The sequence below is a fragment of the Hippoglossus hippoglossus genome, chromosome 22, assembly GCF_009819705.1.
Source record: "Hippoglossus hippoglossus isolate fHipHip1 chromosome 22, fHipHip1.pri, whole genome shotgun sequence".
Lineage (NCBI taxonomy): Eukaryota > Metazoa > Chordata > Actinopteri > Pleuronectiformes > Pleuronectidae > Hippoglossus > Hippoglossus hippoglossus.
The window spans coordinates 14769327-14784137 of NC_047172.1; the positions used below are offsets into that span (position 1 = coordinate 14769327).

At 41.2% G+C, this 14811-nt stretch overlaps 2 protein-coding genes across 3 annotated transcripts in view; one reads left to right on the forward strand and one right to left on the reverse strand.

Annotated features, from left to right (window-relative positions):
• Nucleotides 1-130: 130 nt before the first annotated feature.
• LOC117755914 (sushi domain-containing protein 4-like) lies at nucleotides 131-8672 on the reverse strand. Its single transcript, XM_034576088.1, has 11 exons — nucleotides 8362-8672; nucleotides 7597-7738; nucleotides 5980-6171; nucleotides 5610-5801; nucleotides 5119-5310; nucleotides 4495-4689; nucleotides 4098-4289; nucleotides 3629-3823; nucleotides 3416-3545; nucleotides 2886-3289; nucleotides 131-1466 (listed from the first exon to the last, which is right to left on the reverse strand). The coding sequence occupies exons 1-11, from the start codon at nucleotides 8362-8364 to the stop codon at nucleotides 1441-1443; spliced, it is 1863 nt and encodes a 620-aa protein (XP_034431979.1). The 5' UTR covers nucleotides 8365-8672; the 3' UTR covers nucleotides 131-1440.
• Nucleotides 8673-9994: 1322 nt separating this feature from the next.
• fsip1 (fibrous sheath interacting protein 1) overlaps nucleotides 9995-14811 on the forward strand; it is a 29816-nt gene continuing 24999 nt past the window's right edge. The window contains exons 1-7 of one of the 2 annotated variants that reach the window (XM_034576259.1): nucleotides 9995-10279; nucleotides 10356-10413; nucleotides 10938-11098; nucleotides 11182-11263; nucleotides 11357-11452; nucleotides 12090-12214; nucleotides 12453-12573. In XM_034576259.1, the coding sequence (XP_034432150.1) occupies nucleotides 10184-10279; nucleotides 10356-10413; nucleotides 10938-11098; nucleotides 11182-11263; nucleotides 11357-11452; nucleotides 12090-12214; nucleotides 12453-12573 (739 nt within the window). In that variant the 5' untranslated portion in view covers nucleotides 9995-10183. The remainder of the gene's footprint in view (nucleotides 10280-10355; nucleotides 10414-10937; nucleotides 11099-11181; nucleotides 11264-11356; nucleotides 11453-12089; nucleotides 12215-12452; nucleotides 12574-14811) is intronic. The other variant, XM_034576260.1, reaches the window with a different exon arrangement.

Below are 14811 nucleotides of genomic sequence, written 5' to 3' on the forward strand. Positions count from 1 at the left end.
GCCAGATTTTTGACCATCATAAACCATGAAAATGTATTCCTAAAAATTGGTTCAGTTGTTTTATTGCTGACAGGCAGACAAACCTCCTTGACGGAGGTAAAGAGCACTCTAATGAAAACAATACAGACAATTTGAACATCTCAAATCATATTTAATCAAAATGATCATGTGTTATAATACAGAGCAAACATAATTTAAAACTTCACATATATTAAAATACCATCTTCACAAAAAAAAGACAAATACATTTCTCAGTCCAAAAGTAAACTCAAATGACAGTCAAACAAAGTGAACACTGACATTACACTAAACTATACACATCATTTTTTGTGTCTTGCCACTTTTTACAGCGTCACATTGAACGTGCCTGCATTAGAATTAAAAATGAAGCAGCAAAGTGAAGACCTTTTTCTTCAAGAGCTGTGGAAGCATCAAAAGAAGCCATGGCTGATCAACAGCATTCTGGACACATAAATAAAATATGCATTTTTAGTTTCCTTAAAACAGGAGTTTCCAAGCAGCCTGAATAAATTAAGAAGATAATATTTTCCAGTGTACAAGTGATGTGTCTGACAGAACCACACATGATATCACTAAAGCAGTAGAGGCGTTTAACTGACATTCATTTTTGAAATTCCTTATTGTACATATCATCGATAAACTGTGCATAGAAGTGGAAAGCTAAGGCCATTGGGGGAAAGGGTAAGCAGAAGAGAAGTAGGGATGAAATGTGTTGAATGCAGGCCCCACAAAAACAAACATAAGTCCCTTTAAATGTTTGTCCTCAATCCAAAGAAAAGCTCAGCGGTGATCTCTTCGGTTGGACAAGCAGCCTTATACTGTACAGTGACGTGTGGAATGGTGCGAGTCATGATGAATAACCCTTAAATAATGCTAAATATAATTACAAAAAAGACAATGCTGCGAGTGGACATGACCTGGACAGCAATCTAGATTACCTGGCTTTCATGCAGCTTTTCTAACATGTGTCTTACATGGTGTGATATATGTGGTTAAAGAAATGGAACAGTAAACAGGACAATGATGAGATTAAAAGCTCCCAAAATAAGTTTGCAGCTTCACCCATCCATCAGAAGTATGTTAGTCTTTTTAGTTTTCCAACCGACGCATTCTTTCAGAGCTGACTGTTCCTGTTTCTGATTTTAATCTACATTTTCAAACCGAGCTTCAGGCATTAGCCGTTACATGAGTAGTGTAGGAATTCCTATAAAAAAATGTAAGCATGTATCTACATGAGAATCCCTCCTCTGTTCTCCTTTGGGGTGGCCAGAGAAAGTGTTTTCTGAGTGAGCCACGGCTTCACCCCGAGCCTCTTCTGCCAGGCTGGTCTGTGTTGACAGCTGTGTTGACAAACTCTCAAGAGGCATCACGCTCACCAGTAGCGACTCTGGTTGCCGCAAATAAGTCCAGTGTATGTTTTCAGGCCTCCTTCAGCAATGGCATATCTGGGGAAAACAGATAAAAAAAGATCCTCATCATTTTCTTTTTTGTCACTTCCATAATACACGTTAATGCATACATAGGAGGGAAATGTCATACTCTACAGACAGTGGTGGCTCGTAACAAAGTACATTTACATAGTTCCTGTACTTAAGTACATTTTTCAAGAGTTTGGACTTTACAAAGTAGATTTATTTTCAGCTACTTTTCATGTTTACTCCACTAAATATATCAGCCAATATCTATACTTTCTACTCTAATGCATTTTTACAATGCATTGCGTTACACAGTTTTTTAAAATATTTTTTTAAAGTAATCTATCATGAGAGGGGAAATGCTAAATTGGTAAAATCAGAGCAAGCATGTAACATAGACCCTGTTTCCTGCAACAGCAACACTCACTGGTGAAGAAACAGCTGGAATAGATTCAAAAGAGGCTGAGACTCAGACATAATGATGTAGTACTACTACAGCTCATCTTTCCAACATTTGTGAAGATGGTAAGGATCTATGCAACACTGCCAGTGACAACAGCTTCAGTGGAAAGATCCTTTTCAAAACTGAAGATAATAAAGAACAGGCTCAGGAGTCTCTGTGGGGAAGAAAGACTCTCCGACCTTCTCCTGCTTGCCATTGAGCAAGACATTGAAATAAATCACAGTGAAGTAATAAAAACCTTCCAAGAGATGGCACCAAGGAGGATGCTCCTGTGAAGATCCTTTAATTTATTCAGAGCAGAGTTTTGATAAGTTTTAAGTTAGAATATTTTTTGATTATTTAACATATTATTTGGTAATACAATATGGCCTTGTTTTGTCTGTTTTTCCCTGTTATTCATTTATTTATTTGATAATTTGAGTTAGTTTGTTAACAAAAATAAATATATAAGTTGAAAATATCCTACTGTGTTTTTTATTTATTTATTTATTATTATTATTTTTAATTTCATAAATAATTTTGGCGATCGGTGCCGTTTTTTGGGGGTTTGAGCACCTGCCCCCCAAAATGTCTGTGCACGTGCCTGTGTAGTAGACTGTTACATTAGGGAATAGGCTACACTCTGCTACTTCTTTTACTATTGAAACTTTAAGTATATTTAAAAGCAAGTACCTGGTTTTACTCAAGTAGAAAAGTTAACATGGTACTATTACTTGAGTACATTTTTGTCTATTCATTTGTACTTTTACTTAAATAAAATGTTCGAGGACTTCTTCCACCACTGTCTACAGATCAGGATGCAGGTCACGTCCAAAAACAACATAAGACAAATTATCGATGCAAGACAAAAATGTAAAAAACATAAAAAGAGAGTCAGTGGACATTTAAAGTGTTGTGCGAATTTGTGCATATCTGTACTTTACACTAGACATGATACAAAGTGGGGTCTTTAAATAAGAAAGAACTGTATATGAAGAGGGTTTTACCATCAGAGTAGTCCATGTCAGAGTCCAGAGACAGGCTGTGTCGATCGCTGCCTGCAGGCGTCCGTCTTTGTGAGGATGAAGGAGCCGTAGCACCTGCGTTCTCCAGAACCCAGGTGGAGGGTGAGGGCGAGGGTGAGGGGGATGAGGAAGATGAGGATGGCGGTACAGGGTGGACCACAGCCATCTCTGAATGTTGCTGTTTGAGGGATGAAGGCCTAGAGGGGCCAGCCTCTGGCACTGTGGCGTGCTGACCCTCAGATAGCACGATTTGGACTCGAGACTCAGAGCTGAGGGCTGAAGCTGAGGCTCCACTGCGGCTCACGGCCTCCTCATACGACGGCAGAGTCACCTGGACACCTTCTACCATGATGGACACGGGCTGGCCGGACACACCCGGATCACGTCTAGATGTGAAGGGCCAGGATAAAGTTTAAATCTGCCAACCTCTGTTACTTTTAAGAACAGTTCCTTGAATGTAAAAGCATAGTGTGTGGTGTCAATTATAAAATACTTGTAGTGAACAAACTCACCGATTGAGGGATTTCAGTTTTGGCTGTAAAAGTACAAACAGCACCACGAGGAGCAGGATGAGGATCACTGAGCTGGCTGTGGATGCCACTATGGACAAGGCGGGCATCCCCAGTGGTAAAGGAACTCGGTCTGTGAGACATGAACAACTGATAATCTGAACAGAATTTTGTGATTATCTATACAATAGTTAAAATGTGTCATCATATCTTTACCTTGATCCATGAGGCAGCTGAGCTTCATTTGACTGTCCCACTCTCCATATTGGCAGGTCAGGTATTTGTAGTCCCCCTTCAGAATATAACCTTCCTCACAGAAATACTCAATCACAGTGCCATGAGAAAGTCTTTGGCATGGGGAGGGGTGGCAGTTGTAACCCCCGTTCTCTGGCTCATACGGAGTCTGGCATACTGTCCACGGGAAAAAGGAAAAAGCAATGAATACAGTGTTGTACGTTGTTTCATTAAGCTTTTAGCCCAAGTGACGAACAGATTAATCAGCTGGTTGATTAAATTGGTTGATATCTGGCAATTTAAGATTATCAAAGCTTGTATCTCTGAGACCAAGAGACAAAAGTGATTGAAGACACTAAAATTTAAAATAATAGTTGTGATTGAATTGGTCTGAAGCTTTGTGCTGATTGGTGATTATGATTGACAGTACTTTGTAAGGTTTTGTCTTTACCGTCACTGCGTAAGCATCGAGGAGGTTCAGAGGACCAGTGTCCCTCTGCACTGCAGGTGAGGATGCTGGGTCCGTCTAGCAGGTAACTTGGGTCACAGTTATATTCTAGTACTGTGCCCACAGTGAAGAAGCTCCTGTTAGTTTCTGTCAGATTAGTTGAGCCGTGCTGCACCATGGAGGGTCTAATGCAACCTTAAAAAGGGGAAAACATTCAAAAATAAAGTTAATATCCATAATTAATCTTTCATAACAAATATATAATTTATTTAAGCAGCCCTTCAGATTTCGAAAAATGTTCCAAGTGCTTCATATTACAAGGTAGAACAGATAAAAGAAAAAAAATGATGGTGATGAAACTAAACACAAATATTGTGGGACAGATTTAATCTACCTTTACCTTGCTCCATGGCGCAGCTGACTGGCATTAGGTTGTCCCATTTCCCATACTGACATGTAAGGAATTTATAATCTGCCTTCAGAACATAACTTTCATCACAGAAGTATTGAATCATGGCACCATGAGAAAGTCTTCCACATGGGGAGGGGTGGCAGGTGTAGCCTCCGTTCTCTGGCCGATATGGAGGCTGGCATACTGGCCATGGACCAAAACAAATACAAGAAATACATATTAACTCCAGTGCCCCTGTTTCACTAAGGTGTCAACATCTCATATTGTTGAATCCTTGTAAGAAATGTTAATTTTGTCTCCAGCAATAATGAGTCTATGGAGAGTGTGCTACGATCTGGGAAGCACGTAATGTGTTATCACAGATGATGGATGTCGATTAAAGACATGAAATGTGTCTCTTACTGTGTTTTTTTTCCAACAGATATCAATGTTATTAATGCAAACAAACTCTAGGTTAAAACCACTGAAGTGAATTGAAATACAAACAGAAAAGACACAGCCAAATTGAAAATGAAACTGACACTAACACCAAATCCAAAATGTCTTGTACTTACGTATGTACTGTATGTATATTATGTAATGAAGAGGGATGTGGAGGAGATTTGTCTTTACCGTCACTGCGAATACAGCGAGGAGGTTCAGAGGACCAGTGTCCCATCATGGTGCAGGTGAGGATGCTGGGTCCAGCTGGCAGGTAACCAGGGTCACAGTCGTACTCTAGTACTGTGCCCACAGGGAACAAGCTCCTGTTGGTGTCTGTCAGATTAGTTGAGCCGTGCTGCACCATGGAGGGTCTTACACAACCTTACAGAAGGGACGACATTCAAAACAGTTGATTTTCATACCAAAGTCTTTTAAAGTTGCTTAATCCTAAAAGTGCTATATGTACGTTTCTGGCAAGAAAATCATTTGTTCACAAAACAGCTATTATTGCTATTATGAGCTATGTAGTAATTATACTTAAATAAATATGGCTTTTTGTTTATGTAGCACATTTTTAAAACAGTGTTACAGACTGATGTTAGACATCATTTTCCTGATGGTGGATATTTAAGGCCAATGCATTAACCTACGGATAGATCAGAGTTCGAGGACTAACCCACCTTGGCTTACACAGCTGATCTGCATGGGGCCGTCCCACTGCCCATCCTGACAAGTCAGGTAGTTATAATCTCCACTGAGAACGAATCCCTCATCACAGAAGAACTCGATCACAGAGCCATGGGAAAACATTCGACAGGGGTTTGGGTGGCAGGTGTAGCCCCCATTCTCAGGTTTAGTGAGGGGTAGACATGCTGATGAGGGGGAAAAAAATACAACGTACAGGTTGAAGAACCTGGCCAACGTTTAAGGTGCTTTTGTGTTAAAAAATATAGAGTATAGATTTCTACTAGTAAGGGCAAAATGTTAAATGAGACTGACTCCCTCTTAGTTAACAGGTCAGAAAAGACAGAGGTGGGAAGAATTTCTTACCACCACTGCGTATACAGTGAGGAGGCTCTGAGGACCAGTGTCCCAGCGTGGTGCAGGTGAGGATGCTGGGACCATCTGGCAGGTAACTAGGGTCACAGCTGTACTGCAGAACTGTGCCCACAGGGAACAAGCCCCTGTTGCTTTCTGTGAGGTTTACCCAGCTGTTCTGGACCATGTACGGCCTCACGCATCCTGGGAAGAGAAAAGCAGAGAAGACGAAATTCTGTGAAACTCACTTTTTAGCGACAAATATTTTGAGCCTGGTTTGAGACATGTTACTCAGAAGCCACCAGTAACACGGATACTGAATGACCTATGGTAACCACGACAACAGGTTGGAGATTTTATGCATATACAGCACAAAGTTTGGGTGATGGGGTCAACGTAACTTCTCTGCAGTTTTTCATCTGGACAGAATGAACATGTCAAAGCAATCATATTATATTTATATCACAATATTGTGTGTAAGTAGGAAATCTTTGTACAGGTGGTGAAAGAGGAAAAGTGAATGGGTTACAACAATTAGTTTAATCTTTTAGAGAGCACTTGGTAAACATACATAAACACTTATTACACATGTATATTTCAGTCCCGATACCAATACAGTGGATCAGATTGTCTTTGTTTTAGTACTGTGTACTGCAAGCATAGACTTGTTGTTTGTGGGGCTACTGGTTCAGGTTGATACAAATCTATTTAATACCTGACAGAAACATAACGTGCCTCTTGGTTGATTCAATTTACAAATGGACAGCTCACATGTGTGTGAATGCACTCAAGAAGTAGTGAGAACAAAATGAGGGACTGCCAACTCAATTAATGTCTTCTAGCCAGCTACAATTTCATTATGAACTTAATTTTTTTTTCACTTGTCAAAACAATATGCCAACACATTTATTTGTTTGTGGTGGCCAATCACAATAACAATGTTGGCTGCCAAATATTGATTTCCAATGTATTTGCTGTTTCACGTTTATTTGAGGAGCTTTGTGCAGAACACTGAAACACCGCTCCTTGCCAGCACACACACACACACTATTGTATCTCTATCTTAGTGTGCACATTCAATGGCATTATGCATTTCCTTAAAGGTCTATGTACAAATGGTCATCACAAGGTCATAAATGCACACACACACACACACACACACACACACACACACACACACACACACACACACACACACTCGCGCACACACACACACACACACACTCGCACATTCGCACACTCGCACACGCACACACGTCATCGTTGAACAGGCTAAACACAACAGATAGGTTCTTGCTTGGGTATATATACAGCAGGTAATTCATATAAATCTTTAGTGGACTACACTATGCAACTAGTATTTAGACAACACGATCATGTCACATAGTTTCTGGGCTGAACTATTTCTGAGAATAAATATGCTGGGATAAACTAAGTCTCTCACTGACATTGAAACCAGTGTCAGACACTTAAACAAGTCTGTGCCATCCTGTAGAACATGCTAAACACTTTCACAGTCACACTTTCTTGATATTTTCCCAGTAATGAAGGTAGGGGTTGATATATGACACACATAACCCACAAAGCGTTGAACTGTATGCGAGTGAAGCCATAAACCATGCGTCTTACCTGCCCCGTGTGCAGTGGACACTACAGTCAGTGCCAGCAGCAACTGAAAGGACTGTTTAGTGGCTGAGGTGTGGGCCAGAGAGGCTTTTGATATTGACTCTACCATTCCATTGCACATCTTCCACTGCAGAGTCAACTCAACCTGGTCGGGTCAGAGAAGCAGGTCAATACACGGGTAATAAACATGAAGAGGACAGTCCCCCCCCCCCAGCCTGCAGCATGTGTTGACACCTGCCTGGTGCAGGTACTCTGCAGAGCCTGGGCAGCTGCCAGCGAAATGGGCGTGAGTGTGGGACAGAGGTACAAAGACGGAACCGAGAGGAAAATAGAACGAAGGATGCTATGAGCATCTGTCAAGCTAGCGCTGATCAGAAGCTCCTCTCGTTAATAGTCTGTATCAATGTTAGCCAAGCATTCACTTTAACCGATGAGACATCAGCCCTTTAAAACATAGCAAACGTTGGTTCTGAGTGGGTTCGTCTTTGCGGCTACACGCCCATTCTCACTTCTTCCTCATTAGCTACGATGGCTACGTTCGCTAAAGGGAACAAGGCCAAAACACACAGTAAAACATTTACAGACACGGTACATGCCGTGGACGATAACTAGCTAGCGACCGCGCTACCACCTATATATAATTAATACTGGACAAAGCAAAGCACAGATCATACTCCGCATTAGGCTTAGCAACCCGAAAATCAATATTAGCCCTCTTAGCTTGATAACGCTAGCTAGACATTAAAATTGCCAGTTAACGTTACTTACCATAGAAACACGGCCTCGGGACCTCCACCCTCGCTGTCTGACGCCGCAGCCTCCAACTAACAAGGTGTCAGCTTCACCGGGGACATTTAAAATCACGGTGGGAACAACGAACAACAGGATGTATCGAGCAGAGCTGCACCACTACAGCTAACCGCTAGCTAGCTCCCTAAGGCTAACTTGTTACCCGCTAGCCGCAGCAACGGAGAGACGGCAAGCTCAGAGCGTGGCAGCGGCAGCTCGTGGAGGCACTCCCGGTGGCAGCAGAAGCTGCCACTGATGTGTAAAGGCAGCTGTCAGGTGCCACTGCTGCCACCCTGTTTGAGGGAAAAGGGAATGGTGTGTCTTTCTGTGTAATGACCTTTATCCAGGCATCATTTTTAGATGTTGATGGAGAGTTGAGCTGTTGCTAAAACGATGCACAACAATCTGGTACACACGAATGTGGTAGGACTCGGCAGTGATGTCAATGGAGCATGATGCTCAATGACTGAACCTGGAACCCTGCTTTCTTTTCAATGAGTTTACTCCTCTGTCTGAAAGGATGAGGGCGAGAAGCTGTTATTAATGTATCATTAGCCAATTCATGTTCGTGCCTTGTGAACTAAGATTCTTTAATATCAAAGTCACTTTAACCCAGTCCTCACTACAATACCTTTGCTATCTTTGACACATGTGAAACACATTTTGAATGTCTATCTGTCATCAAAAGCAAAACATTTTTTTATTTTTCAAGTTGTACTTGGTGACCTTGGTGAAGATGTACTTGAAATTACTGGTTAGCCAGGAAAGTATAAATAACAGTTTGCTTCAATATCAGTACAAATGTACTGATATTGACACTTTATTTTAACAGGATAAACCAGCATGTATCATTATCACTAAATTAACTGAATTCATATAAATACTGAAGACATGAAAATAAAACTTGGTTAAAAAGTAGTAGGTCAGTAGCTGATTGTCGTGTACAGCTTTGTTTGTCATTTGTCTAGAATATGCACTGATGCTTTTACACCATAGAAGTTCCTAACTCTCCTAAGTCTATTTTAAATGTTCTTATGGATGTTAGTGTATTTAACTAAGAGTCCTTGGAGAATGCCTATGGGATCCCGTCATAAGGAAAACATTTTTCAACTTATTATAGTAAATTAAACTGAAAATGGTTTATATGCAATTGTAAAGTAACATTTTGTGAGTCTCTCTTTGCTGTGTTGTAACACAAAAACACAGAATACATTTATTCAGCCTAGTGTGCGAGTGTGCCTGAACCTACTAATAACTTTGTTCCTTTGTGGTATTTCCATCTACTTTGGTACAAGAAATCGCTCCAAGAGCAGTGGCATCTCGGTGCATCATTGCCATATTGAAGTTAAGGATAACAAAGTACATTTTTCCTTTGGTTTATCCCAGTCTACTCAGGCAAAGTATCAGAGAGTCTTTGCTAACAAACTATCTACTAAACTTTCATAAACCAGTATATGTCATTGAATAAATCACAAACAGCTTTAGTTGCTCTCAGACAGTGTGGCGGCGGTGACAACTGCCCCCAAACAGTGGGACAACAAAGGCAGCTGCCTTTCAACAGTGTGGCCTCAAATGCAGCTGCCTTCACATGTCAGTGGCAGTTTCTGTTGACAGCGGAAGTGCATCAACGAGCAGCTGAGCCGCCTCCATTTCCCTCGGTAACTATAGCAACAGATGTAGCGACAACATCCGGTTTACGTTCGTAGTTAATAAAGGCGGAAAACAGCGGAGAGTTTGTGATGACAAATAGGTCATATTTAGCAAACGGCTACTTCACAATTACAAATACCAAGTTGTCACGATGGAAACGATCAGAGGAAGTTTAGAGGACATTTCCCGACCTGCTTCGAGTGAGCTAACGAGCAGCCGTGCGTCCAGAAGATGTCCCGATGTCCAGGTATATAAGTACACACGGTACAGAACAAAACCAAATCGAATAACCTCCACTAACTTTGGAAAACAATCTCCTGTAGTTCCAGATGAGCTCTGAGGAGACTGCAACCAGCTCCTCAGCCTGTGGTCCTGACCAAGGTAGGTGTGATGTACAGTGCTGGAAAGTGCTTTGATTGGTCAAGAGTAGAAGTGCGTTATATTAATGCAGACCATTTACCATGTATAATGTGCAGTGGAGTGGTTATCAGTTTAAGGATGGTCCAGTTTTCAAACTAGAATGGTATTCTACCTCCCCCAAGGCCCAACAGTCCCCTTATGAAATCACATTTAATTTACTAGATTCAGATTTTTATTTGGATCTGCACCAAATTGCACATACTGATTAAAATCAGCCCCTTAAACATGTCCGATTTTTTGTTTAAATCAAGATCCATGAATTATTCTCTAAGAAATCAACAAAACTGATAAAAAAAACCACCCTGTAAAGAAAGTGAAGAAGAAATCCACCTCCTGTGGACGATTACCACGTAACTTGCATCTTTTCAGTTACATGGTTATTGTTCCAATAGTTTTTGCATAATCCTGCTAACTAACAGACAGACAGACAAACGGAAAAAAACGTGTGTCCCCACATTGTAATAGAGCTTTTGTGTTTCTTTTAGGTCTGTGTCACTCTGACATCACGGATGGAGATCCAGAAGTACAGAGAGCTATGGAGGAAATGAGACGTCTTGATGAAATACTGTCTGTAAAGATCTGCAGAGAAAAAGAAGTCAAGCGTCAGAGAAAAGAGCATCAAGCCAAACTCTGGCAAGATCTCCAGGTAGATACAGTCTTTGTGCAGTGCTGTTTGGACAAAAAAAAAAGGTTCTGTCTAATCACTCACACTTGTGTATTTTTCTACAGCAGAATAAACCCAAAAGTCACTCTGAGTGTGCTCATGAAGCTTTGAACACAAAGTTGTTTTTAGCCCTGGAAGAAGGGAGTGGTAAGCATAAACCACACACCAGCAACACTGTTCAAATGTGTTGTGCATGCAGTCACTGTGACACAGCTAAAATATGTTTTTTTTGTGTTAAAGGGAAAAAGGAAGAAGAACCAAAGGAGGACAACTATGTGCCTGTCTTTGAAACCCAGGTTCCTGACAGTGACCGTGACAGACAACGTTTGGAGCCAAGTGAGTTATTGAAAGTTAAACATGACAGAAAATGCAGCACACATATTTTTCTATGTCTCCTTCAGGCAATACCAATATATGTTTCTCTGTTGCACTGCTTAGATTCTGCACTTGATGGCGCCATGAGCTCAGAGAACTTAAGGCTGTTGTTTATTTTCCCGTTGCAGGCTGGTGCAGACAGCGGTGCTATAACTTAGGTATTACAAAGCAGGTTTCCTGAAGTGAATGCATGACAAGTTACCCCTAATGTGACACTTTGAACTGTTTCCTCATCAAACTCTAGTGGTTTGGTTTGAAACCTGCGAGGCATTCATTGTGTTTCTCTGTTCAGGCTGCTTTTTATTTTATCATTGGCACATCGTAGTTCTAAGGAAGCACTGTCCTCCCACCCGCTATGCAAATTGTAGCATTTAATAAGTAATTTCTTTTCTTTTCCTTTTAAAAAAAACAACAACTTATATTTCACCCCGTTTCAAGATTATTTGGGCATCTCTTAGATTTGATGACAGACTATGAGTTCACGGCTGAAAAATGACTCCTGCAGAAAGTCTGTGATTTTCTTTTTAATCCTCAGATTAAGCTGACGGTTATTACTAAAGCTCAATATTTACCTTGTGTAGTGTCCTTTATCTGACAGGTTATAAGAAGCCAGAGAACTTCACGGACTCATCGGAGACTGGGGACGAGCAATGTGAAGACAGCCACTGTGGAGCTTCCAGAGGCAAGAAGAAACAGAGGGACTTTGTCAAGAGAAACATTGAGGTATGTCAAAGTTCACGCTGGGCCAAATGCAGTGCTGGGGCATATCACATGACTTAGAGCGAGTCCCTCGATGGTTTTGTTTTTCCAGGGAGGGAAATATTTGTCTGTGTAGTTCAAGAGAAAAGACATATGTTCCGCCTCTCAGAGCACCACTGAAAGGAATAGAAATTCAAATAATTCAAATAATTATTGTCATTGTCTTTTTTTTTCTTCTTCTCAAATGTGTGCAATGCAATAGCTAGCAGTTGGTGATGGGGACCAAATGCTTTTGACCCAGGCTGAGAAACAGCGTCTGGCCGAGCTCCTCCAACAAATAGACGAAGAGGAAGAGGACGTTGCCAGAGGCGCAGACAGCGAGGTAGGCTGACATGGAGCCCTAACAGACAACATATGCCGTCGGATGAGTCTGTTTTTCAAGTTCCTTAATACTTCCCCTCGTGTCTAGAGGTCTTACGGGGAGCAGCAGTGATGATTCCATCCCCTGCTCCTGCTACAGACATTTTGAACTTTTATTTATTACATTTGAAAGAAGTATTTCATTGAAATATTGTTCTCAGTGTTTAATCACAGCCTTCAAAAATGGTTTCCTTTCTGACCTTATTTGTCGGCATGTGTGACATTATCTAACATTTGGCCCCTTTGATCGATGTTATTGAAGATTTTCAAATAACTCAGCCACGCATTGGCCCAGAGAGCAGCACACGTAGAGTAACAATGGTCAGAGATCAATGTTTTGATGACTGCTTGGCAGCCGAGACAGCCTCTGGGCAGACGATCACGACTCCTCAGTGCATTTCAGATTACGAACCAGATGTGGAGGAGCAATATGCAGCTCATAAGGAATGCCCCATTTTAAGGATTCGTCTTTACAATCATGTTTTTCCAACAAATTCTTTATGGTGTTTCTGTGAAATTCAGAAGCCGGGATCTCTCAAACAGCTCTACTATAAGCTGCAGTTGCTCTCATGGTGAGCGTGTGCTGAGGAGAGGAGAACGAGGCCTCTTTTTCCCCTCTTGATGGGTCTTCATCCGAGACCCTGTGCCACCTGGAGCAGCAGACCGCTTCTCTGTTAACCCGCCCACGCCATGCTAACTTCAAATGTTTTTATTCTCACTTTTAATTAACTTTAATAGACCTTTGGCAGCTGCGAGGCCCGTTGGGAAGTGAGAGGGAACATACTAACCTTTCACATACGGTTCCATTTAGCTTGACCCTGACAGCTCTGCATCCGTGCGACGGCCCGCCAGGGATTTTCTTTTATGTGTCGTTGCTTTGTTTATGATGTTTGCCTTGACTTTTTAGAACAATACTGGAGTAAATGTGGTGGCAGATACCAAACGGAGCGGAGCGCAGATGCTCTGGGTTTTTTTGTTTGTTTTATTGGCTGGAGAAAGACTTCCTGTTATTGCGAGGCGTGCAATTATGAATGGAGCAAGCACATTATTTATGTCACCGGGACTTTGGCCATCATGCGTCTTCAGTTCTGAGGACTTCGCCCATTTCGTGGCAGAATCCCTCTGGACACATCAACCACAACTCACTGTTTACCTCACACATGTGTTTTTTTTTATGTTACCGACTTTTCCTCCTATCAAGTTCTGCAGGTTTGTGTGGTTCTGGTAACCTGAGGCAGTAAATCAGCAGCAGTCAGTGGAACATTTTGGGGCTGCAGTGGTGGAACTCCAGCATTTATCTCTTACCTATGTGCTCAGGTTGAAATTATATATAAGGAAGAACATTGGTTCTCATTACAGGGGATTCTGGAACAACCACAGAATCATTCTTTGGGAAAATGAACTGACTGATCATTAAGAGAATCCAGATTTAGCAAAATGATGTTGCAACGTCCTGACTTTGATTCCATCTGGGTCTTGTGTGCATGACATACACCATCTCTCTCTCTCCCCTTGCTTCCTTCCCCATCTCTTCACTATGGACTGTCCAATAAGCTGAAAGAAAAAAGGGTTTAAGGAAAAGAAAACAGTAGTGATATTTATTACACGGCTAATAAATATGTGTATTTGCCCTGTTGTCCAGAGGTGTTGTAAAGAGTGATACCACTCTGTGTGTATTGTAAAGCTACAGACAGTTTGCTTCTTACTTTCAGCAAGAAAGCAAATGAATACATGTTTCCATCATTTACAGATGGAATCGATTTTTTTCTTTTACGACTAAAATAAAACTTTTAACACTGTTGTGTTCCTTGTTTTTATAGACTCAATCACTTTGAAAAAAAACAATGTTTTTTTTTGTTGAGGTATTTATGTTCTTCATCAACATTTAAAACACATCAGATAAACAAAGAATCCAGATTATCCGTAGCAGCCGTCATAAATATCCTCACAGTTTAAGCAGACAATTAATGACATAACTCAACATAACTCAACATGGCTCTCATCTTGTTTAATTGAGTTGAAAAAATTTGCATTTGGTTTGTTTGGTTCTAATCTCACGTTGTCCGTACCTTCCTACCTATCTCCCTCCGATCAGAAGGGAGAGGCTGGAACTCCACGGATGGGAAGTATCCCTGCAGACCTTGCCTGCTTGGTAAGTCACCCTGGTCAGGTGGTAGAGATCAGCAGATAATACAATAACA